The following is a 27,065-nucleotide window of genomic DNA, read 5'->3' on the forward strand; positions in this document are numbered from 1 at the left end:
ATATTATGTTTTTGAGTGGTGCAACCACTCCTATAGACAGCTATGTGTGTCTTTTTTCCCCCTTTTACTGTAGGCCTATGTAGGAAGATATATAATATATGCCTGAAACAGGCTAGCTAATGCACACTGGTTCATTGAAAATAGAAACCACAGGATCTGCGAGTGCGACTGCTAGCCTGGCTTTGGCCAGACTCTCATTCACGGCCAGGCTACGGATCTGCTAGTCTGACGGCCATAGCTAATCTCCCCCAGAACCAAGGCAGAATAGAAACCCAAACGGTAGAAGTCTATGGTAGAACCCCCACGACGTCACGCTGTGACGTGAACGACGTTCCACCCACACACGCACGCAAGTGCGCGCCGCACACAAACACGAGTGGAGGAGTGCTGCGCACACACACGGACTGTCAAACATGGGAGGCGATACGAACCGGATTACGTAAACAAAACAAAACAAAAAAATGTTTACTTTTATCTCCGCAGATCGACTCAACGGATTTCCTTCGTTTATTCATCCGTTTGTTAATCCGTTTATTCTGTGATTGACTTTATTTTAAACCTCTCTCTCCCCCTATCTCTCTCTCACACACACACGCGCGCGCGCCGACAACCCCGCTGGACTTGTTTTGTTTTTTTTCCTCGTTTCTTTGGACTTGTAATAGATCGGATTGGAAACATTTAGATTGGATTAAACTCGACAACATTCTCCTCCTCCATGTTGTTGGAGGAACATGGAGAGGAAACGGACCAGTGATTGTCCCGCGCTGCCGCCGGGTTGGAAGAAGGAAGAAGTCATCCGGAAGTCTGGACTCAGCGCTGGAAAGTGCGATGTGTACTATTACAGGTGTGTGTGTACACGCACGCACGGCGCGCACGCGCGCACACTCACTCTATCACATACACACACACACACACACACACACGCGGCTTGGTTTCACTTCAGTCAGTCAGTGCAGTCGATGCCCCGTTTTGTTCGTGCGCAGTGGCTACAAACAAAGTACGTTGTAGCTTGTAGACTAGTCTCTAGAACCAGTTTATTACTGATATTGTATTTGATATCAATATGTGAAATAGTGAAAGTGTATATCACTGGACCTAGAATGGCTGTGATATTACATAGGCTAGTACTAGCCTACTAGCCTATGTAGCCTACTATCGCAGCCATTCTAGCAGTGGTGGTAAAAGTACTCAAATATTTTACTCAAGTAAAAGTATCAATACTGCAATGTAGAACTGCTCCGTTACAAGTAAAAGTCCAGAATTCAAAATGTAAGTAAGTACAAAGTACAAAGGTATTGGCATCAAATTGTACTTAAAAGTACCAAAAGTACAAAGTACTCATTATGCAGAATGTCCCATTTCTTAGTTACTTAGTTTACTTAGTTACTTTTCACCACTGCATTCTAGGTCTACTACTGCTATACTTTCACTAGGCCTACTACTACTACTAGGCTACTATAAATTATAATACTGCTGGTGCACCGTGCATCGTCAGTCAGTACCAGTTGTCAGAGTTCTCACAGCAAGTCTGGCATAATTCCAGTGCAATTACATCATTTTAGGGGCACGGCCACTTGGCCAATGGTGGTGTCTTTTTTTGGAGGGCACAAAGGCCCTCAATGTGAAATTGTTGGCTATTTATTTTTCCCAAAATGTGAAAAAGTAAATTATAAAAGTAATGTAAAGTATAGGTACCTACCTAAAACACACAATTTGAACACGTACATTTACCTTTCAACTTATTGTTTATGCCATAACGAATCTGCAGTTTGTAGCAATTTGAGCAACCATTGAAATATTAGGCCTTAAATGTCACGTTCAACTTCAAGCATGTTATTTCAGACCAATTTCCGAAGCATACACATATAATCATTTTTTTTTACATTTTGGAAAATAGCCAATTTAACATTGTTGTGTGCAGACTTCCTAGGCTGCTTCTTCCTGTTACCAAAAAAAACGTTGATTTTAAGTCCACAGAAATAATTAATTTAGCTAAAGGGATGATTCCATCTTTAATGCATAGTATTCTATCAGTGAAAAAAAATTCCCAAACATCTCCTCAGTTCAGACATTCTCACCCGGGGGAGTTAAGAATTCTGAATCTCAACAAAAGACACAGGTGTCTATAAAAAACACATTGACAGGAATGAGGCAGAGAAGAATACAGTTAAAGCTGCCTGGTATGAGGCAGTGTGGGTGGGGAACCCTATGTCCTCCATCTAATTCCACGTCAGTACTGTGATGTCAGGCATGTCCATATATTTTGGCAATGCGCACACAGGACATGTGGAAATCATCAGTACCTGTTGTCAGAATACTTGGAGCCCTAGCCTGTGACAGTCAGTAGTCTACTGTCTACTTGTCTACATCAGTGCTGTGATGTCAGTACTGTGGTGTCAGGCTCGGGATGTATGACATTTCACAGTAAGGAGCTATATCCATCAAAACTAGACCGATGCCTGGCTTTGGCTGATCTATAAAAGCAGTTTCCAGCCACTGAACACAGGTGGTGTTTAACTGCAAAATACACTGCCCTCTTGCTGTATTGTTTTGTTAGCCCAAATAAATCTACCAAAAATGTATTCCTCCCCGCACACATTTGCGTGTTGTTGCCACTGCTGTTGTATCCTACTGACTCACCTGCCTGTGAGATGAGCCCATATACGTTCAGTGACAAATATCACCCTCCCAGTCCGAGCCAATGTGTTCATGCAGACGCTCGACAAAGCCGGATGCACCACAGTGGAGTGGAGTGGATTCTAACCCACATCCTCCGTGGTGGTTGGCAGGCATTTTTTCACTCTGCTACCTGAGCGTCTTTATTAAATAAAAAAATGTTCACCCCAAATCATGCTCGCCCTGGTTCAAATCCAGTGACGGACACTCGAAACAGTCAAGACGACTCATATCTGGCCACCAAAGTCCACTTTCCCCCAGTCAAATCGCATCTCCGTTGTAACTTGTTATAACGTTTTTGCCTAACTACTTCCTAACTTGTTAGGAAGGGGCTGTAGTCTATTCTCACCAAGTGGGGGCGAGCGTTCCGCACCGGCAGGGCGGGTGGTCCACCCCTGGGGGGCAAGAGTTCCGCTCAAGAGGGGCGAGTGGTCTGCCGAGGGTTCCGGTTATCCTTTCATATGTTTAATTATTTCAGTGGAGGAGAAGAAGGGAAGTTCACACAATGTAGCTTCCAGTAGAAAAATGTATTATAGTTCTCAAACAACGTTTTCGACCACTGTATTGTTGTTCAGCACCTGAAAAGGTTTTTGTTGAGATGTGAGTGCTTCCTTTTGGACTCTTATTTCTAATTATTTATCAGTCTCTCTCGGTACATTTGTTTATTCACTGATTTGTTGATTTGTCCTTTCAGTCCGTCGGGGAAGAAGTTCAGAAGCAAGCCCCAGTTGGCCCGCTACCTCGGCAACAGCGTGGACCTGGCATGTTTCGACTTCCGTACAGGACGCCTGGGCACTGCCGGCCAGCTCACCAAACACAAGCAGCGACGACACGAACGAGCTGCCGCCATCGCAAAGGTAGATGGCGTGCTAACGCTATGTGTGTGTTAAAGGGAAGAGTTCCGGTTTTGAATAGGTTCCTTCTCTCTCTCGTCTCTCTGTCTATCTCTGTCACACTTTACAACCCAAATTAAAATGAGCTTTATTGGCATGGCACATTTTTGTCTCCACCAGGCCGAAGGCATGGGGAGAGAGTATGTTTTGCACTCCGTCCGTGTGTGTGTCCGTCCGTGTGTGTGTCCTTCCGTCCGTCCGTTACCAGCTAATCTCCGGCACCGTTAACCCGGTCGATGCCAAACTTTGCACACACACTCCCTGGATGCCAACGATGAACCTCTGCCCCGCATTTTCCAGAACTTCCTGTTATAGCGCCACCATGAGGCAGCTTTTCAAATTTTTTACCTAAAACTGCACCGATCTGCGTGAAACATTGCATGCACACTCCCTAGAGGCCAAGGACAAACCTTTGACCTGCATTTTCCGCATCTGCCTTTTATAGCGCCACCAGGAGGCCCACTTTTGTAAAACACATTTTTTGATATTACTCCTCCAGATTCTGTCCAAAAATCTCACAAATCGTTACACAGTATCTCTATGGTCATGTGCTCAAGTCGGATCTGTCCGATATTTCATATTTCATCCTAATTGGCTATAATTGGCTTTCACAGTTTGCAAGATTGCCCCGTTTTGAACAAAAGCCTCAAATCATGAACACAGCATGCAATTTACGTGAAATCTTTCACACATTTTCTTACTAGGCTGAGGAATATATCCCACCCTTTTCACATTGGCCTGTTATAGCGCCACCAACAGGTTGATTTTTGCAAAACACATTTTTGGAACAAAATGCCTCAAATCATTCAATTGGCATCAAAGGCAAACATGTTTATATTACTCCTAAACATTTTGCCAAACATCTCACACAGTCCTATCCTCCTGGTGGAGACCTGTGCCCAGAAGGGCACTTTTTCTAGTTATTTATGTATTTATTTAGAAAACCTCTCATGAATCCATCTTTTTCACACAGTGCAGTAATAAGTGAGCTTCCCTAGAATGACAAAGTGCAACCTGGCCTGCCAGGCTGCCACCTCTGCCTCATTTATGCCGGTGACAGCCTGTATTCTGCCCTTGTGTCCTCCCGGTCTTGTGTTGCCAGACTGTTGCCTCTCGCAACAAATGCTTCCGTCATACAGTCTGGAGAACGGAAGCTCTGATCATCTTTTCAGTCGCGCAAATTTATCGTAATATAAATCAAAATCATCTAAGCATAGATTGCAGCTTAGCAGAAACGGAAATACAAAAATGACATGTAAAGATATTTTAAAATATATTTACGTGAACCGTCATCTGCAGCTTCCTTGCTCGGAGGTGTAGTTCCAGACTGTATATAACATTCGGAGATTGTGGAATTGTTGTCTGGCTAGGCGAGACTATCCCGGTTTAGGGTCAAACAATGTACTTTGTGATTTGGTTGTTTTGTTGGCCCTGCATGCAGCTGTGTTTGTGAACACAGCATTCTTTTTTTCCCCTTTTTTTTCCTGTACAATTCTGCATGCAGGGAGATGTTTTTCCCATTTTGTGAAATCTTGGCTTGTTAATGCCAATGTTCTAATTGGAATGCCAGTTGGAACTAGAACGGGGTGCTCCAGAGAGCATCATTTTGAACCCATTTAGGCCTGACCTCAAAATTTAAAAAAAATCTTCTAAATCCTCCAGTTTTCTGAAATAAATATTTTCACGATTTTTCAAAAATAGCAGACCTACAAGCTCGTAGCGCGCCACTCGGTGGCGCGCTATGAGCTTGTAGATCTGCTATTTTTCAATAGCTAAATTATAACATAATGTTTAAAACACCAAAAGGGGTTCCCGCCCAAAATGGGTTAATAAATCATGTTTTTAACACAGTGACATGCATCCCATTTGTGGTGCCTCCGATGGGTGTAAGTGAAGCCCTGCACTGATTAGAGGCCTCTCATTATGTGGTCATTGGGTTCATGGTTTTTGGCATTTTTAGGTCCCTCCCTCAAACTATGGAAGTCAATTATAGGGAATCTCAAGGAATATGAAAATATGGTAATAGTTCTTATCTTCTTTCTTCTAGTTCTTATCATATGGCCCTAGAAATCATGTCTAGTCATTTGTATAAATGTTGTGTCAGTTGACAAAATCTTAAGGTGAAAGGTGAGTTTTCAGGAAAATCGTTTCATGTTAAACATGAAAAAGACTAACATATAATATATCCTTTCAACAATGGCCCACTACTGAACAAATAAAGACAAGTTCACAGTAACCATACATTTTATGGTTTGACTGACTGATGTCCAGGCTCTGTTGTAATAACATTTTACCTCTGTGTCGTGCAGAGTCACAACGGGACCTGTGGCAGTGTTGATTTTGACTGTGGCAGGGTTGATTTTGACAGCAAATTTTAGTTTTAGTTATAGTTTTCATTTTAGTCGCCTGGAATGTTATAGGAATGGATATATTTTTTTTGCTTTTTCTACCTTTATTGATAGGTTGAAAGTAATCTGACGGGGAGAGTGATGGTGGGGAAGACACGCGGCAAAGGCCATCGGGATCGGGAGTCGAACTCGCGGCACGCTGTCAGGCTGGCTCAGCAGCCTAGGTGCCCAAACGGTTGAGCTAACTGTCCGGGCCCACGTGGAATGTTTTAGTCGACTTAATATCATAAGATTTTAGTCGACTAAATCTACAGTTGTTTGGCTGATTTTACACTTGCTGAAAATAGCCGATATACAAGCTCACGCTGAGATGCGTTGTGTACTTGTTGATAGGCTATTTTCAGCATGCAACCAAGTGTAAAATGACTTGTCTTTTACTTATACTGGATCTCTTGTCCACTAGTCCCTTCCTAACATTTTAGTCTATTTTCTTGTTGTTGATGAAATTGTAAATATAGTTATTCTCAGTTTTAGTCATCATAGCTTAGTTTTCATTTGGTTTTCGTCAGTGAAAAAAGGTAGTCGACAAATATTTTTCGTCATAATATTAGTCGACGGAATCAACACTGGCCTGTGGATTTCTGCAGCTGTTCTGCAAATGTATTTATATATATACTGCAGTGTGCAGTATACGTTGAAGAGGGCTGGGCTCATATTGCGTCCCTGTGTCACCCCACGTAATTAGGGGCCAGGCAGCTCTGCTGCCGCCAGTGCCCTCTTGTATGTGCCTTAATTATTCGTCTTTCTTCCTCTTTCTTCTTCTGCCAGGAAATCGGCCTTTATCATGCATGAAACTAAACAAAACTTTGCATAGGTCCAGTTTTGTGGACTAATAGTCCTGATGATGGTGCTGCGGCAATAGATAGATAGATAGAATTGTAATGCGTTTATTTTCTCGCTACTGTGTATAAGTGATATATTACACCTGTTCTTGAGGTCATTGTCCATCCGCCAGATGACAGTGAAGTGACAATTTAATTATTTCTCTACCAGGTCCATATATATATATATATATACGTACCTCCCAGCTATGGGACGTTATTTGCTAAGTTGCGCCCCAGAGCAGCTGTTAACATTGATCCGGTTGCTATGCAACGCCTCCATCACCACCAGCTATGGGTTACCTAAGTTCAAAGCACGATTTTCAAACCTCCATAAGTCGGAAATCTAGGAGAGCTGTCCAGTGCCGTCGCTACCTATATGCGCAATACGCACTGCGAGTAGGGCAACTCACTGAGGGGGGCAACAAAATGTGCCAAATAGTGCCAAGCCGACCCTCAAAATAACAATTTTCTCCGCGGCTCCGCCGTGTAATAACGAGCGGCCGTGTGTGTCCTCGCAAACAGCGGAAATAGCCGATCTGCATGAGGTGCGGTGAGCTTGTAGATATGCTATTTTCGCAATATTTATCTGTGGAGCCGAGTCAAACAAAATTGAATGTCTCAACCCATACATTCCAGTGCTTGTCAGGATGGGCAGTTCGAATCTAGATTATTTTGGGGATTAGGCCACTGATCCCTGTTTTGTAAAGGTTTTGTACCAGGGAGGGTCCACTGTTAGAGATGAAGAGATTGAATACTGAATCATTATACATAATAATCTCATCGGGTTAACTTCTAGCCTGTGAAACAAATTCAATAGTGAACTACAGTAAACTATTCCTAATTGTGTTGGGGACCCAAACAAATCTTAAACATAATGTTAATGGGCTACTCTACATATAGCTTATTTGTACAACTATAACCCAACTGAAAAGGTTTTTTTCCCACATGCAATGGAGATTTAAAGAGTCACAGTGCCATCTTGTGGTGAAATACTATAATAGAAAAGTGCATCACATTATTTTTCCTTGACATATCTCAAAATAAAAAAATGCTCTCCTTTTTTTCTCTCTCTCTGCTGTCGGGACGAAAGGTCCCAAATGTTAATTAATTATTCAGGAAATGAAAAAATAGTCTATACATTTTTCAGAAAATGAGGAAAACCTTATATTAAAAAAAAAAAAAAGCATTACTGCCTCATCAAAGTTGGTATTCTGACTTTGAAAAATGTCAGTTACTTGCATGTGTCATTATATTATCACTACTTTACCTGAATCCAGCTCAAGTAGAGATGGGAAATTATCCCTGTTATTCTCCGTCATTGATAACAACAGCTGACAATGGATCTCCATCGCAACGTGAAAGAAATGAATGCCCAGATGCTTCGTGACACTGCTTAATGCTTATAGACGCCTACAATATTAAGCAGGACTTTAAATTGTACAATAACTTCTGCAAAGAGTTGCAGTATTAATAAAACAAGGTTGTTGTCAATGATCTCTTGGCCTAATGCAATCACTTGAACATTAATGGCAAGTTTTTCTTCACAAAAAGACGCACCTCTGCCACATTCAGCTACAGCTGAATGAAAGCACATTTTAAGTTGTCCTATTTGGCCCCCCTGCCCCTTACCTGTTCGCTGTGACTAAAACTAAATCAAAAACATTCTGTCAAAATTAACACTGCTCTCCTCACTCTCTCTTTCAGGGTGACCTCAACACATCTCTTCCCATCCGTCAGACGGCATCCATTTTCAAACAGCCCGTTACCAAGGTGATATGTTACCCGGACAACAAGGTCAAGAGTGATCCTCAGCGAGGGACGGAGTCACCCAGACAGGTTCTATTCTATTCTATTCTATTCCATTTTTTACTTTAACGCTCTGTTAAAATCTATTCTATTCTACTTCATTCTCTTCTACTTATTTCTGTTCTGTTTTTGTTTACTGGTGTTCTACTCTCCAATCTATTTCATTTTAGTATACTTTTTAACACTTTTTAAACGTGTCACAGTGTTTAGATTATAAACAGAAGAGCTGGAGCATGTTTAAATCCCATGAGTCATCTGGTAGGCTACTCCTTTTCATTGTGACCAAGTAGCCTATGCAGAGTACAGTACTGTATGCATACCCTACCTGGCAGGTGAAAACAAGATTAGCATTTGAATGCCTGATCTGTACCTGGCGCGGTACAAACGGGACGAACCGACTAGGCGAATATACTGTACATATTCAGGTCTAATTCCTCATGGGAGCTCGAGCCCCGCCACCCCCACGTCACTGCCCATACCCTAGGTGGTTTTGGCGAAAGGGCCTTTCTGTGTGGAGTTTGCATGTTCTTCCAGTGTCCCCTATAGCATACCCTAACAAAAAACATGCAGTAATCCTGGTCTCTAAACTGCCTCCCCCTGGCCTGATGGAAGGGAAAGGAACTGGTTGGTTCCACGCGCTACGTCCGGCTGGGGAAACTCCCCCCTGTCAGTCCGTTGCTCTCCCAGGGTTGGCAGGGAGTGTAGAGCCCAGCATTACTGTACATTCGATAATTGACACTGGGTGAAAAAATGGGTTACAAAATCATGGGATAAACATTTTAAAAACAAAAACAAAGTGCTTTATAATTTTGCAATAAATGAACCCATTCACACACACTTACACGCTGATGGTGGAGGAAACCATGCAAGGCAGCAACCTGCTCAATGCCACTTTGTTGTGTGGCCAGGAGGTGACTGTGTATCAAACCCAGTGATGTAATGCAGTGGTTCCCAAACTTTTTCATGTCAAGGACCCCCAAATTGACACTAATTAGCCCCGCGGACCCCCATTTGAAGAGATATGCCGGGGACCCCCATGAGAGAAGATTTTTACGGCTCTAGTAGTGATTCTCAACCCGTTTAATTTCAAGGACCCCCAGTTTGACATGCATTAGTCTACGGACCCCCATTTAATGACATTTCTATCTCTGGGACCCCATATTTTTATTGTATAATCAATGTTAATTTTGTACAAATGGAACCAAACGGACCCTAACGTGTCCATTTGGTTTCATTTGTATATTCTCAGAGTTACAGACCCATTTGGTTCCAAACTACCATTTAGCTGGGGACCCCCTGGAACTCCATCAATGACCCTTGGGGGTCCCCGGACCCCACTTCAGGAACCACTGGTGTAATGCTCGTTGCACGGGGTACCATGAAGGCGTGGGCCCAATAGTGTTTTCACGTACGGCACTGTACGGTGCACGTGCGGGCTGCATGCTAGAACGTGTCCCCCTCAAGACACGCTCAAGTACCCAAATCCAGTGGTTACTCGCATAACAGGTTTACTGGCTGTGAGCGGCTGAACGTCCTCATACACGGTGTTACATCTGCAGTGTGTGTTGACACCCTTTCTTTCTATTATAGCCTAGGCCGGGCATTCACTTCTAGTCATTTTTACTAGTTGACTAGTTGCCTAGTTTACTAGTCGACTAGTCGAATAGTTGTTTAACTACCTATTACCTATACCTAAAGAAAATTTGGAAATAAATATTTGTACATTTAAACTGTACATTGGTGACTATAACTATAATCTACCTGATCTTGAGGCCTACCAAAAAAAAAAGAAATCTTATCAACTAGTCAACTAGTACCAACAAGGTCGACTAGTTGAATAGTCGACTAGTTGCTTAATGCCCTATTATAGCCTAGTACACCTAATTCAACGCATTCCTTGAGAAGATTTACAAAATGTTTCCTACTATTATTTATACACCAGTAAACTATAATACAATAATATTAATCACACATTAAGTTCATTAACAAGATATTTTCTAATGCTGGTCTCGTCACAAGAGTTGACTGTGCGCATACGCACGTGCCTAACATTTAAATGTCATTAAAATGCCCTACCACTGGGAAAATAAAAAACAAAAATCACTATTACACCACTGATCAAACCTGGAACCTTCTTATTCTAAGATCCTTGAGTCACTAGGTGGGTTTCCATCAAAACATTTCGAAAATAGGAAGCGAATAAGTAAGTAATTCGAAAAAAGAAAAGCGTATTTTTCTTGTTTCCATCCACTGACAAAATGCGCTTCTTTGGAGATATTAAATAAGCAGTAGGCCTAGATGGCGCTATTTTGCCAGTCAAGTGAGGCGCAGAGAGGCGCATATTATCTGACATTTATTTTACCGTTTGATGTCTGAAATCTGATAGCATCTGCATCACACACTACAGGATAATCTTACACGATTATTTGATCATGTCACACACACACACACACACACACACACACACACACACACACACACACACACACACACTTCTCTGATTTGTTCTTCACCACGGTGCATTTGACGTTCTTTTAGGCTATTCAAGTTGGTCTGCATGAAGTCCGCTGTCCAGATTGGCCACTGGGACAGGCTGTCTTTCAAACAGGCTGTCTGTCTGTTAAATAAATAGGCGTGTGTTTTTGTCTAGACAGGGGCTGGTATAGTTTCGTTTTCAAAGTACAGGGACGATCGGGACCCCTGCCCTGCGACTTGACAGTACATTTCCATTTTGACTAGTCTCCTCTCGTCCGTTTCGTTCCGAGCTGTTTAGGAGAAATATCACCGATCTAACTTCATGATCAACGGCGAACGCCCTCACCGGGGAGAGCAAAAGAGCCTCAGCCTGCAGACAGAGGCTTCGAGACTCGAGTGTGTAAATTTAATAATTTATGTATCCACATACATCCCACCCTCCCGTTCGATCACTCCACAAGTCCACTATACTCACCATCGCGTGTGTTTTTTTCTTTTCCAACTGTTAAAAGCGATATAATGCGAGTTCAATGCTTTCTAATTAGAAATATTTTCCGCAAGTGTTTCCATAACCCATTTGCGCATTTCACTTTTTCGATATAGCCCCAAAATCCGCCACCTTCTAGCGAAAAAGTGTTTTTGCGAAAAATGCAGACTTATGCGCATTTTGAGGTGTTTCCATCCAGGAGATTTTGCGAAAGAACCTTAATGCGCAAAAAAAAGGCTTTATGGAAACGCACCTAGTGCTGCCCTGATTTAATTTTATGCTACTCTTAACCTGTTCCATTCTGCTGTACTCCATTTTTGTAATCTATTATGCTATTCCCAACCTATTCTATTCTACTACATTGTACACTTTTTGCTATATTTTCTACTTCAGTATGTTGTACTATTGTGTTCTATATTCACAGTATATTCTGTTGTTGCAATCTATTATATTGTATGGAACTATATCACAATCTATTCCATTTACCACACCAAAATGTATTGGATTATATCTCATTCTGTCGTGCTCTTGTATTTCTACCAGTGTTGATTTCGTCGACTAATACTATGACGAAAAATGTTCGTCGACTACCTTTTTTCACTGACGAAAACTAAATGGAAACTAAATGAAATGACTAAAACTAAGACTAAATATATTGACAATTTCGTCAACAAATCAAACAAAAACTAGACTAACATGTTAGGAAGGGACTTGTGGATAAAGGGATCCAGTATAAGTAAAAAACACAAGTCATTTTACACTTGGTTGCATGCTGAAAATAGCAGATCTACATGCGTTGTGAGCTTGTAGATCGGCTATTTTCAGCAAGTGTAAAATCAGTCATTACGACGGCATCAAGGCCCGCCAAAATGCATTTTAGTCGATTAAATCAACTGTAGATTTAGTCGACTAAAATCTTATATTTAGTTGACTAAAACTAGACTAACACTAAAACATTCCAGGTGACTAAAATGTGACTATGAACACATTCAAGAGACTATGACTAAAACTAAAATCTAAATTTGCTGTCAAAATCAACACTGCTTTCTACTCTCTTCCATGCAGCTGTTCTGGGAACAACGGCTGAAGGGGATGCGCTCGTCCGACATCGACCAGGAAATTCTCCGAACTCTGGAGCTTCCCACAGGACTCCAGAGTGAGAACTGGGCCATTTAATCATTCTAACATTCCCTTTGCTTCACGTTTTCTTGATAGCCATGATTAGGTACAGTAGTGGCAAAAAATGCATATTTGCTGGTATTCGGTTCGGTTGATTTTAGAGCCGAAACCGAATGGTCAAAGAACCGGGGTTACCTTTCGTAACCTACTGTTTTGTTATGATGGCGTGATCAAAATGTAATAATGTGTTTTGCCATTATCATGTAGCTCTACAACAAAGGTACGGCCATGGCAGCAATGGTACAAAAACTGGGTTTAAAAAAAAAACATGACATATAATATTAGTCAAAATTGGTGACCTAAATCTTAGGTCGACTATTTTCAAATGGCCCAATGTTTTTTTAATAATCAAAATCTACCCTATTGGCCTGAATATAAGACTAGGGTTTTTTAGGAAATATCTTAAAAAACGGGGTTGTATTATAACTGGGGACTATTTGACATTCAATGTTCTTTTTCCACAAATGAGTCTTGAAAAATGTCAGAGTCGTCGAATCAACACTGCTTCTTTATATTCAAGGCATGGGGCCAGACGGTGGCGACAGTGACACGCTGCTCGCAGCCATAGCCAGTGCGCTGCACATGCGCACGGCTCCGGTCCTGGGTCAAAGGTCGCCGGCAGCTGACAGGAACCCGGCCGTCTGGCTGAACCCAGATCAGCCACCCTGCCGCTCCTTCACCATCACAGAAGAACACATCAGGTCAGCTTCTCTTCTCTTCTCTTCTCTTCTCTTCTCTTCTCTTCTCTTCTCTTCTCTTCTCTTGTCTTCTCTTCTCCCCCCCCCCCCCCCGCTCTCTATTGTGCAGGCTGAGTGTCCCTGTTGCTTTCACTTTCTTATCTTTTTTAAGCAGTGTCCCTTCTATACGCAGCTATGCTTGTGAAATTAATTAGCAGCTGATTAAAACACAAGCAAGACCAACGCATGCATGCACACACTGGCCTGCACCATGCCTGTGTGTGTGCGTATTTGCAAGCAACACCTGATTTGCTTCAAGTGGCACTGGTGAGCAAAATAAACAACAAAGGCACAAATAAATCACACTTGTGCCGGGTGATATTTTTGTATTTATTAAATTATTTATTCATTATTGTCCTGTTCGGGCCCGAGAATCTGGATGGAATCCTGTAGTGTGTTATGCCTTTTAGATTATCTGCTATTATCTTGTAAGATTATCCTGTAGTGTGTGACGCTATCAGATTTCAAAATCGTCTACGATCGTTAAAAATCTTAACAGTATCTGGCATTCCCTGGAGCGAGAGTAGAAGCCATTTGGTAAAATGGCAAAGACTGGGCTGCAAGCATTTAGAAGTGCAGCATGTTCTGTCGTTTCGCAGACAAGCTTTCATATTTTCTTATTTGAGAAGATAATCACAATTATTATCATGGGCACCATTCGAGGTGTGATGGGCCCAAGGTTTTTGATACCGGTCACGGCGGTCATTGCAAATGTATCATATCAGTTCCACATAACGTTTGTTCCAATGTTAAATGTCAAAAACAGAATTCAACTAGATAAAGTGCCCCTCGGGGCCTCCTGGTGGCACTATAATAGGTCAATGTGAAAAGGGTGCCATTTCTTCTTACGCCTTGGATGGCAATTGGATGAATTGAGGCATTTTGTTCCAAAAATGTGTTTTGCAAAAATCCACCTGTTGGTGGCGCTATAACAGACCAATGTGAAAAGGGTGGGATATATTCCTCTGCCTAGTAGGAAAGTCTGTGAAAGATTTTACGTAAATTGCACGCTGCGTTCATGATTTGAGGCTTTTTGTTCAAAACGGGCCAATCCTGCAAACTTTGAAAGCCAATGTTAGCCTATAGAGAGAGTGTGTGATGATTTGGATTTCTGGACAGAATCTGGAGGAGTAATATCAAAACATGTGTTATTCAAAAGTCGGCCTCCTGGTGGCGCTATAACAGGCCGTTCTGGAAAATTTGGGGTAGAGGTTCATCATTGGCATCCAGGGAGTGTGTGCAAAATTTGGCATAGACTGGGTTAACAGTGCCGGAGATTAGCTGGTAACGGACGGACGGACGCACAGACGCACACACACACGGACGGACGGACGGACGGAGTGCAAAACATACTCTATCCCCATGCCTTCGGCCTGGTGGAGAAAAAATAATTAATCTAAATGAACTTGTATGACAGTTAATCGTTAAGTAAAATGTCATGATGGTGCAGACAGCCCTAGTGGGGATGTGAGTCATATAAGCGCCTTGCCTGCCCGCACAGACGGCAGACTGCAGACGACTGCAGGGATACATAGTTGACAGGAAGAGGATCAGACAGGACAACATTATAGGTTCTGGTGAAGCAAATTCCATCTCCAACCCTGTGGAAGAACAGCAGCTGAATATTGAACAGACTCAAACTGACCATTTTTGGTCGACTGTTTCGTCCGTGTGCTGGCTTCTTCCTCTTGTCGGTGCCACTTAAAAGCGAGAGCTGTCAATTTTCCCCCTGGTGCTCTTAAAAACATTTCTTTCTCACAGGCAACAGAAGCTTCACTGCATGTGCTGCTAGTAAACAATGTTAACTTGCTGTGACAGCAGCAGGCTCCTGGAAGCCTGCTCGCTTTATCGGGTTAAAACGCCTAAAGCTAAACGATCTAAACCATGTGGCTGCATTTCACACAAAAGCATTCAGACAATGGGACACTGCGTGTAAAAGGCTGAACGTGTCAAATTTACCGAAGTATCTCGCAGTGGAGGAGATGCACTTGAAAGCGGAGTGATTGCAGCATGTTCGAATGCATGTGTAATACTCAATTTATAGTTTTTATAGAGCGTCGCAGTCCCGCCCCCTTTCATGACGACGCCAGGCCCAGGAAATAATTCCCAATGCATTTTTCCCATAGACATTTAAAAAAGTATTTATTTAAAGACCTTTTAAGCGTCGTACAAAGCCAACTCGAGTTGTGACAAATCATGACAATAAACACAATATTTTGGACCAAACAAATAATTACAAAGAAGAAAAATAAGAAAAAATTTGTTGTAACCTGCCGTTTTCTTCTTCTTTCTAATTATTTGTTCGGCCCGAAAAATGTTGTTTGTTGTCATGATTTGTCACAACTCGAGTTGTCTTTGTACGAGGCTTAAAAAGTCTTTAAATAAATACTTAAATGTCTATGAGGAAAATGAACGGGGAATCATTTCCTGAGCCCTGTTAGGGGGTAGGGGGACTGCGACGCTCTATTGCACAGTTTGGTTGAATGCTTGATTGGTCGGCAATAACTGATTAATTCAGTTGTGTGTTATTTCTGAATAATAACCACTGAGCTCAATAACAGGCCGCTGTCTAATCAAAGGCTCAGAGCACCTGCTGCGCTTCTTGATTTTGTGCCGTATCCAACATGGCAACCTTCTAATCAAACACAATGTAATTTACAATGTTATCTAAACATTGCTCAGTCTGGAGAATGTTTTCTAAAGCATTTGAAGCGAGAAATAGACGATGCAGAAACCGAAAATGTATTCTGTTTGATCAACACTTCCTGTTGTTTTCCGAGGCACTGGACACACCATGACATTGCATACATTATTTTTCATTACCGTAAGCCAGTGGTTTTCAACCCTTTTCATGCCAAGGCCCATATTTATTCAGTATTTGAGCCACGGACCACCATTTGATGAGATTTAGCCTCTCAGTCCCAAAACTAAGAATATTTGGTTGTCGTTGAATAAGATTTTGTCCTCAATTCCATGCTGTATTGTGCCATAGTAGGAGAGAAAACAGGCAAACGTTGATCAAAATTACAATTGAAAAGTAAGTAATACAGATTTAACAATAATTTAACTCTTGAGAGTGTAATATTTTGTATTCACACAAGAGTTCAAGAGCTAATAAGGGTCCATTTGGTTACCAACTCTCCATCATTTAGCTGGGGACCACCTGGAATCCCCTCAAGTACCATTGGTGGTCCCGGGCCACTGGTTGAAAACCACTGCCGTAAGCAACGAAAAGTGTGGGCACCCCTGGCATAGTGCCACATACGTCTCAAAGTGTGGGCACCCCTGGCATAGTGCCACATACGTCTCAAAGTGTGGGCACCCCTGGCATAATGCCACATACGTCTCAAAGTGTGGGCACCCCTGGCATAATGCCACATACGTCTCAAAGTGTGGGCACCCCTGGCATAATGCCACATACGTCTCAAAGTGTGGGCATCCCTGGCATAGTGCCACATACGTCTCAAAGTGTGGGCACCCCTGGCATAGTGCCACATACGTCTCAAAGTGTGGGCACCCCTGGCATAGTGCCACATACGTCTCAAAGTGTGGGAACCCCTGGCATAGTGCCACGTACGTCTCAAAGTGTGGGAACCCCTGGCATAATGCCACATACTGTACGTCTCAAAGTGTGGGCATCCCTGGCATAGTGCCACATACGTCTCAAAGTGTGGGCATCCCTGGCATAGTGCCACATACGTCTCAAAGTGTGGGCACCCCTGGCATAGTGCCACATACGTCTCAAAGTGTGGGCACCCCTGGCATAGTGCCACATACTGTACGTCTCAAAGTGTGGGCACCCCTGGCATAGTGCCACATACGTCTCAAAGTGTGGGCACCACTGGCATAGTGCCACATACTGTACGTCTCAAAGTGTGGGCACCCCTGGCATAATGCCACATACGTCTCAAAGTGTGGGCACCACTGGCATAGTGCCACATACTGTACGTCTCAAAGTGTGGGCACCCCTGGCATAGTGCCACATACGTCTCAAAGTGTGGGCACCACTGGCATAGTGCCACATACTGTACGTCTCAAAGTGTGGGCACCCCTGGCATAATGCCACATACGTCTCAAAGTGTGGGCACCACTGGCATAGTGCCACATACTGTACGTCTCAAAGTGTGGGCACCCCTGGCATAGTGCCACATACTGTACGTCTCAAAGTGTGGGCACCCCTGGCATAGTGCCACATACTGTACGTCTCAAAGTGTGGGCACCACTGGCATAGTGCCACATACGTCTCAAAGTGTGGGCACCACTGGCATAGTGCCACATACTGTACGTCTCAAAGTGTGGGCACCACTGGCATAGTGCCACATACGTCTCAAAGTGTGGGCACCCCTGGCATAGTGCCACATACTGTACGTCTCAAAGTGTGGGCACCACTGGCATAGTGCCACATACTGTACGTCTCAAAGTGGGCACCCCTGGCATAGTGCCACATACTGTACGTCTCAAAGTGTGGGCACCACTGGCATAGTGCCACATACTGTACGTCTCAAAGTGTGGGCACCCCTGGCATAGTGCCACATACTGTACGTCTCAAAGTGTGGGCACCACTGGCATAGTGCCACATACGTCTCAAAGTGTGGGCACCACTGGCATAGTGCCACATACTGTACGTCTCAAAGTGTGGGCACCACTGGCATAGTGCCACATACTGTACGTCTCAAAGTGTGGGCACCACTGGCATAGTGCCACATACGTCTCAAAGTGTGGGCACCCCTGGCATAGTGCCACATACGTCTCAAAGTGTGGGAACCCCTGGCATAGTGCCACATACGTCTCAAAGTGTGGGCACCCCTGGCATAGTGCCACATACTGTACGTCTCAAAGTGTGGGCACCCCTGGCATAGTGCCACATACTGTACGTCTCAAAGTGTGGGCACCACTGGCATAGTGCCACATACTGTACGTCTCAAAGTGTGGGCACCACTGGCATAGTGCCACATACTGTACGTCTCAAAGTGTGGGCACCCCTGGCATAGTGCCACATACGTCTCAAAGTGTGGGCACCCCTGGCATAGTGCCACATACTGTACGTCTCAAAGTGTGGGCACCCCTGGCATAGTGCCACATACTGTACGTCTCAAAGTGTGGGCACTGCTGGCATAGTGCCACATACTGTACGTCTCAAAGTGTGGGCACCCCTGGCATAATGCCACATACTGTACGTCTCAAAGTGTGGGCACTGCTGGCATAGTGCCACATACTGTACGTCTCAAAGTGTGGGCACCCCTGGCATAGTGCCACATACGTCTCAAAGTGTGGGCACCCCTGGCATAGTGCCACATACTGTACGTCTCAAAGTGTGGGCACCCCTGGCATAGTGCCACATACTGTACGTCTCAAAGTGTGGGCACCCCTGGCATAGTGCCACATACTGTACGTCTCAAAGTGTGGGCACCCCTGGCATAGTGCCACATACTGTACGTCTCAAAGTGTGGGCACCCCTGGCATAGTGCCACATACTGTACGTCTCAAAGTGTGGGCACCCCTGGCATAGTGCCACATACGTCTCAAAGTGTGGGCACCCCTGGCATAATGCCACATATGTCTCAAAGTGTGGGCACCCCTGGCATAGTGCCACATACTGTACGTCTCAAAGTGTGGGCACCCCTGGCATAGTGCCACATACGTCTCAAAGTGTGGGCACCCCTGGCATAGTGCCACATACTGTACGTCTCAAAGTGTGGGCACCCCTGGCATAGTGCCACATACGTCTCTACTGTATGTTGGGTGTGTATGTATAGGCAGTGGTGGAAAGGAACTAAGTGCATTTACTTAAGTACTGTACTTAAGTACTATTTTGAGGTTTTTGTACTTTACTTGAGTACTACTTGAGTAAATTAATACTTTTACAAATATAAATTATTTGAAAACTTTAGTTACTAGTTACTTCGTAGATTTGGATTATTTATTAGAAAACATACATTTACCACTTCAGCCCTATACACGTTTCGGAAATTTGAAAATAGCCGATCTAGTGTGAAAGTGATAAAAGTTATTTGTAAAGGAGATGCTGTAGTTGCATCCATTGGCCACTAGATGGTAACATTCAACCACAAATAAAGTACAGTTGCTTTACTGTAATATTTGCTCGCTTTAAAACACTGGCCTAGCCCCCCCAATTTATTTCCCACAGACCGCACGCTCAGCCTCGGCGGTTCTTGTATTCTTGTATTTGTTTATCTGAGGATAGGGTTAGGAATAAGTTTAGGGCTAGGCATAGTTTTACTGAGGTTAAGTTTAGGATGAAGGTTTTTTTAGCATAGTTTTACTGAGGTTACATTTAGGAATGCCTGGTGGCAACCGTTCTGAGGTTGCCGCATTTGACCCGTTGCCGAACGCGTTTTGGAGCGAGCGCTCTTATATTTGTTTTAAATTGAACTATTCTCTACTAATAGTAGAAATTCAAAATATACTACGTCAGAGCGGAGTTCCACTACCATCACTACTACAACTACTACTACTACTATAACTACTACCACTACTCGTACTATAGCCCCATCTGTGACCTCCGCTTTTGCTGTAGCTGAAGGAATTAGTCACACATCGTTGCCATCCTCAATCAGGGGTGCCGGGCGAAACAAACACCAGCAAGACGCCCTGAGGGCGAGAAGCGTGCACACATCCGCCTGGGTGACGGCAGGCGGCAGACTGCTGGGCGAGCGCTAGCGCTTTGGCATGGGGGGTCAGATCAACATATGGAATGAATTCTGTACTGGCCATATATGGAGCGTGTCTTGAGTGTACAGGGTTTCATGAAGTCAGATCAACATATGGAATGTCAGAACAGGAAGGACGGGTGGGGTAGGATCAACATGGAATGTCAGGTCAACAGGTCAGCTCCATATATGGTGGCGTGACGTGTCAGTGTCACGTGCCGAGGCGTGATGTCACAAGGTGTGACCATATATGGAGGTGTGGTGTGACCACATATGGAGGCGTGCTGTCTCAAGGCGTGACCACATATGGAGGTGTGATGTCACGAGGTGTGACCATATATGGAGGCATGATGTCACAAGATCGTGACCATATATGGATGATTCCCTGAAGAAGACCTCCTAGGTCGAAACGTTGGATTCTTGTCAATAAATACTGAGTGTGCAGCCTTTTTCTTATTTTTACTTGTCTACTGCCTTAGGCCTCACCAACACTGGTGTGCTCCCTATCCTGTTTTGTCTACGTGACCATATATGGAGGCATGATGTCACAAGGCGTGACCACATATGGAGGCGTGACTAGTGGAGATGCGTGACTAACGGGAGATGCAGGTTTTCATAGTAAATGCGACCTATGGTCACAAAAAATTTAAAAGCAGTCCAAAGTTCCAACAGATGTATATCAAATATCCCGCTCTGAAACAGCGGTTTCAACCAGGTGTCTTAATTCTTTTTATGTTTTTTTTTTCTTTGCGGCTTTCGCCTTTATTTTATATTTTTTATAGAGGGACAGACAGTAGGCTGACAGGAAATGGGGGAGAGAAATGGGGGAGTGAGTGACATGCAGTAAAGGCTGTCGGGATCGGGAGTCGAACCGTGCCAAGGTGCCTGGACCGCTGACCCACAGCCCAGGCCCGGTTGTCTTAATTTTTATTAGAAAACATACATTAACCACTTCAACCATACATTTCGGCTTTTTTACCAAATTTATTTTTATTGAACCCTTGAACCTTTGTCCAAACTCTAATGCCTCTCTATGCTTTTAGAGAGGCAAATCTTCTCTTCTGGGTACACAAAATATTATACATCAATTTCCTTGACCTCTATAGCGCCCAACCCTGTTATGTTCCTCATACTGGCTAGGTCTGTCTGTGCCTTTCTGTGTCTCCTATATCCCTTTAGCAGCCTCTAAATCTGGCTCATAATGAGCTCCTGTACCTCTACCTCCTCCTAGTCCCCGGAGGCCCTAGGGGTATACAGTATGTCTGGCTTGGGTTGCACCAATTAGTCTTTACTAAGCCTAGTCCAGGACTCCTATCTGCTGAGTCAATCTTTGTTAAGACTATTCTTGCGAATGGACTTCACGTCGGTTGCAACCAAGGCTGTATAGAGTGGGGTGTGCTTTCAGAAGATCTGACAGCTGTGCCTCCTTTAATAGTAGCGCACATGCACTTAACACAATGGATCATTGCTAGGACCCACCCAGCCAGGGTCATTCCTGTGTTCATTCATGGCGCTGTTGTAAGACACTCAGCAGCTTTTGTAAGACAGTGCGAATCGTTGTTTTTGATCGATACGCGGCCAGGTAAGTGGATCACACGCCGTGCATTTGTGCGAGTGAGCATGCAGCTCAAACAAACTAGTGGGGCCCTGACTCGACTACATCCCTGGTTGGAAAACCAACCAAATTTAACCCATTATTAAGACCTGAGGCCGATTCTACAATTGTCTTCTAATTTCGAGTTCTGACATTCGAGATATTTCTATAATGTTAAAAAATAGAAGATATACAAGCTTGTACATCTGCTATTTTTGAATATCCAACGCAACAATCTAATATGACACAGACGCTTTCCTGGTTTCAACTCTTTCTCTGTGGAAGACGACATTGAAGACGACATTGGACGACTTTTAGAAAAAGTCCCACAATGCATCGCATCGCGACACATTGTGAGCTTGTAGATCGGCTATTTTCAAATGGCCAAAATATGTGTTTAGGGCTGAAGTGGTTAATGTATGTTTTGTAATAATAATCAAAATCTACAAAGTAACTAGTATGTTTTGTAATAATAATTGTTCAGATTTATAGCTATCTACGATTTAATTGCTAAGTTGATAGCATCGACTCATAACTATCCCTACTGAAAGGGTCACAACTGCACAACGAGTATGTCTTTACTCGAACTGTCTAAATAATATAACTCAAGTGTCTTTTATACTTTTATTGTCGTTCAACAAACATTTAAACACATGAACTAGTTATCTAGGGTTGGTTTTAGGGTTAGTAGTTCGTTAGGTTAACCCAGTTTAGGTTAGGTAAAAAACCTGTACAGATGAAGACAGACATATGTCACAACTAGAAAAAGTGCCCTTCCGGGCACAGGTCTCCACCAGGAGGATAGGAGTGTGTGTGATGTTTGGCAAAATGTTTAGGAGGATGTTTTTTTGTATTTGTTTTTGCAACAATTTGCTTCATTTTGTTGAGGAAATGCAGAGCCAGATCACTCATAGCATCTCTGAGGATAGAATTCTGGATGAGCAAGACATGTGCAGCATTTTGTACAAAACGGGCCACTCCTGAAAACTTTGGAAGGCAATCTTAGCCAATCAGTGTACAATCTGAGAAATCCAACAGACTCGTCTTGATCACATGACTACAGAGATCATGTGTACCGATTGCCATTTCTTCATACGCCTTTGATGGCAATTGGATGATTTGAGGCATTTTGTCCAAAAATGTGTTTTGCAAAAATCAACCTGTTGGTGGCGCTATAACAGGCCAATGTGAAAAGGGTGGGATATATTCCTCAGCCTAGTAAGAAAATGTGTGAAAGATTTCACGTAAATTGCATGCTGCGTTCATGATTTGAGGCTATTGTTCAAAACGGGGCAATCTTGCAAACTGTGAAAGCCAATTATAGCCAATTAGGATGGAATATGAAATATCAGACAGATCCGACTTGAGCACATGACCATAGAGATACTGTGTAACGATTTGTGAGATTTTTGGACAGAATCTGGAGGAGTAATATCAAAAAATTTGTTTTACAAAAGTCGGCCTCCTGGTGGCGCTATAAAAGGCAGATGCGGAAAATGCAGGTCAAAGGTTTGTCCTTGGCCTCTAGGGAGTGTGCATGCAACGTTTCACGCAGATCTGTGCAGTTTTAGGTAAAAAATGTGAAAAGCTGCCTCATGGTGGCGCTATAACAGGCCGTTCTGGAAAATGTGGGGCAGAGGTTCATCGTTGGCATCCAGGGAGTGTGTGTGCAAAGTTTGGCATCGACCGGATTAACGGTGCCGGAGATTAGCTGTACACAGACGGACGGAAGGAAGGACGGACGGACGGACACACGGACGGAGTGCAAAACATACTCTCTCCCCATGCCTTCGGCCTGGTGGAGACAATTACAGACAGGTTCACAATGCATAGAAAACGTATTATTCATTTCTTATTACTAGCATTATGTATCAATAATTACCATTGGCCGAATGTGAGTTGTGTTGGATCATCGTACGTTTCGCACGAGGCTGGACTCATCTTAGTTGGTTCCACTAGAATCTGACTTGCTAGAGTCGCCGAAGTGGCTTATAAAAACTCTGTTTAGTGGAGCCCGCCTTGTGGGCCGGTCTTAAACCAGCTTGGCATCATTGGCTGCTGAGCACATTGTAACCGCCTTTCCTGTGCCTTACTATTGGTTGAAAGACCAGGAAGTATTTCCCAACTGACATGTGCTAGCACATGGCCGGAGCACCCTGCTGTGAGGTTTACTCACTGTAGCCATGAGTGTATGGTAATTACATGGGCTGGTGGAATGGTCTATTTTCCCACTCTACTCTCAACTGGTTTATGAGAGTTTAGGGTTTAACACATTAATCATTTACATTCCTTTTAGGCACTGGGATTACATATCCACCTTTAGATAAATGCAGGCATAATGTTTTATAGTTAAACACAGTCATTGGAACATGTTGATCTGTTGTTCTTCACCGGCAGTGGGACAGACTTTACTACCCTTGCATGGTGTCGTAATTCACACTCTTATCTCGTTCCTCCAGCAACTGCCAGGGGTCTGACAGGGGTCCTGCTGGGCAGTTTTGAGCTTAGGTGCATGTTACTGTTATTCCACAACATATTTATTAAACATTAACACATCCCAATATCCTGGATATTTCCACAATAATCAAAATCTACAAAGTAACTAGTAACTAAAGTTTTCAAATAAATGTAGCGGAGTAAAAAGTACAATATTTTCATCCGAGATGTAGCGGAGTAGAAGTAAAAGTACTGGAAATTGGAAATACTCAAGTAAAGTACAATACCTCAAAATTGTACTTAAGTACAGTACTTAAGTAAATGTACTTAGTTACTTTACACTACTGAATAATTATTTCTGTCTCCGTTCAGGGAACAGGAAATGAAGGTGTTCTACGCCAGGAGGAGTCTGGAGGAGGCACTGGCTGCCGACAGCAGAGCACGACTGGCCGAGAGCTCATAGGAGGACAAGGCCACGTAGGAGAGCCAGGTATGTTACAATTTACAATTTAGGCATTTAGCAGACGCTCTTAATCCAGAGCGACATACAGGAAGCAAGAAAACAAAAACATGGCAATACATCAAATACATAAAATAGTCATCAAGACTCGTACGTGAGCTAAGACCCTAACAGTGGAATATCTATATAATGAAACAATACACTATAGAGTGCTATGTCTACTAGGGGTGCAGCGGTTTACGGTTTAAAACCGAACCGTTCGGTACAGCATACACGGTTCAATACGCCCTAATGTACCGCGGTCTTTCGGTTTGAAATGTATTAATTTCTTCCAGCTGCGGAGAATGTATTTCTCGGTCACACACCGTCCTACTTAGAAGTATAGCACTCTATCGGTCACACACCGTCCTACTAAGAAGTCTAGCACTCTTTCGGTCACAGAAGTTTAGCACTCTGTCGGCCCACCCCCTTTCCCCACACACACACACACGGCATGGTGAGGAGAACCCAGCCCTCGTCTTTAAACGTCGTTCTTGAAAAGACCACTCTGTGGAATAATTATTGATCGTCATACACAGTGACACACACAGCGGAGTAACCTCCCGTCAACAGGCTTCTATAAGCACCGTTTTTGTAAGTTTGTTCAGATCTGCTTCTGCTTCTGCACTCGCTGTTTGAGTGCTACAGAGAGAGGGAGAGCAAAAACAACCCGTTGTTGTTGCTCTCTCCACCCGCAGCAGGAGAAGAACATTCCGTCAGAGTCCCAAAAAAATACTCCATGTCCAATCCATGACTGTAGATAGAAACCTTTCTTCTAATAATATAAGCATAATATCCTTAAATCTTTTTGTAAACTTTAGTATTTTTCTGTGCGACACGACGCACTCTGCTGTGTGAATCCCTCCCCTCCCAGGAGCCACTCTCCTCTCCTCTCTTCCCTGCATGTGCTCACTCTGCACGTGTGAGCGCATAGGTGCATTTGTTTCCCCTTGAAAATAATGAGGCACATTAAAATAGCAATATAAGGTTTTTTTCTCTTTAAAATAATGAAAAGGCAGTAAATGCCTAATACAATAATATATGCTAATAAATAAAAAATTAAATAAGCTATAAATAAACTTTTTTATTTTTTATTTTTTTTAACCGAACCGAAACCGTGGCCCCCATACCGAGGTACGAACCGAACCGTGGGCTAACTGAACCGTTACACCCCTAATGTCTACATGAAATGCTATCTAAGTTACATAAGTTGAGCATTTGCATACGCCTGTAAGGTAGTCGAGGCTAGGGCAAGTGCTACGGGGCTAAGATGGAGTCTGAAGAGGTGGGTTTTCAGACTACGGCGGAAGATTGGGAGTGAGTCTGCAGTTCTGATTGCAATGGGAAGTGCATTCCATAGTTTTGGAGTCAGAAGGGAGAAGAGTTTGGGATGCATGGAGCGTGTTCCCAGTAGCTTTACCTCAAAGTGGGATATCGAGAGAGGTTTCTTCACAAAATGAGAGTGGCTTATGAGTAGACTATACGTGAATTTACGTGTATATGCACGTATATTGCATGGGTGAAATATACGTAGCCCTCCCTCCCTCCCTTTAAACCCCATTGCATATTAATTTAAGACTCTTTCTTTTCAGAATCCCTTCTTCAAGCAAGATTGGACTAACGCACGCACGCGCGCACACACACACACACACACACACACACACACACACACACACACACACACACACACACACACACAGGATTACATAACGTACAGACATCAACAATACTTGCCTTACTATCAGATTGCTAGCCGGGAACTTTGACTCTATCCCCCAAAATTGCCCGAAATAAATAAATGGATACATAAAAAAACATTATAATATATCATGAATATAAAATACAGACGACGATGAATATATCATGAATATGCAATAAACACGCAGTATCATCAGCAAAATGGAGATGTCGTATGCTTCTGCTGTTCAGTTGCAGTCCACATACATGTCTGTCCTGATTCAGATTTGTTTCGAAGACTTTGAAATGACCTTGACCTTTGGCCAGCACATTTCAGCCAGTTAACCCATTAAAGGGATATTTCACTTTCAAATAGAATAATGTATATAAAAGTAATCCCTCACCCTTTAGATTAGAAGAACATTTTCGTGTGTGTGTGTGTGTGTGTGTGTGTGTGTGTGTGTGTGTGTGTGTGTGTGTGTGTGTGTGTGTGTGTGTGTGTGTGTGTGTGTGTGTGTGTGTGTGTGTGTGTGTGTGTGTGTGTGTGTGTGTGTGGGTGTGTGAGGGGGGGGGGGGGGGGGATTTTTACATTACTTTTTTCATTTATTTTGTATATATTTCATCAATGTTAATTTTATTTGAAAGTGAAATATCCCTTTGAGACCTGAGGCCGATTCTACAAATTTCTTCCAAATCAGTGGTT

The 27,065-nt window shown here is 43.2% G+C and overlaps 1 protein-coding gene across 2 annotated transcripts; it reads left to right on the plus strand.

The window, feature by feature from the left end:
* The first annotated feature begins 321 nt into the window (after window positions 1–321).
* Window positions 322–26,382, plus strand: LOC306939165 (methyl-CpG-binding domain protein 2-like). 2 transcript variants are annotated; one of them, XM_079523682.1, is made up of 7 exons: window positions 322–844; window positions 3,371–3,533; window positions 8,506–8,637; window positions 12,635–12,725; window positions 13,269–13,449; window positions 24,559–24,676; window positions 26,278–26,382. In XM_079523682.1, exons 1-6 carry the CDS (start codon window positions 732–734, stop codon window positions 24,647–24,649), a joined length of 771 nt encoding a protein of 256 aa, XP_079379808.1. In that variant the 5' UTR covers window positions 322–731; the 3' UTR covers window positions 24,650–24,676; window positions 26,278–26,382. The 2 variants fall into 2 exon arrangements, with proteins under 2 accessions (XP_079379808.1, XP_079379809.1); XM_079523683.1 differs by lacking the exon at window positions 322–844 and adding an exon at window positions 884–997.
* The last annotated feature ends 683 nt before the right edge of the window (window positions 26,383–27,065 follow it).

The sequence above is a fragment of the Electrona antarctica genome (genome assembly GCF_951216825.1).
Source record: "Electrona antarctica genome assembly, chromosome: 16".
In the NCBI taxonomy this organism is placed as follows: Eukaryota; Metazoa; Chordata; class Actinopteri; order Myctophiformes; family Myctophidae; genus Electrona; species Electrona antarctica.

Bases quoted from the DNA above. Each gene is read 5' to 3' on its own strand.
- LOC306939165 (XM_079523682.1), top strand. From the start codon at position 732: ATGGAGAGGAAACGGACCAGTGATTGTCCCGCGCTGCCGCCGGGTTGG. The intron at 3,534-8,505 runs GTAGATGGCGTG...TCTCTCTTTCAG, and splicing joins GAGCTGCCGCCATCGCAAAG to GGTGACCTCAACACATCTCT. The intron at 8,638-12,634 runs GTTCTATTCTAT...TCTTCCATGCAG, and splicing joins GGACGGAGTCACCCAGACAG to CTGTTCTGGGAACAACGGCT.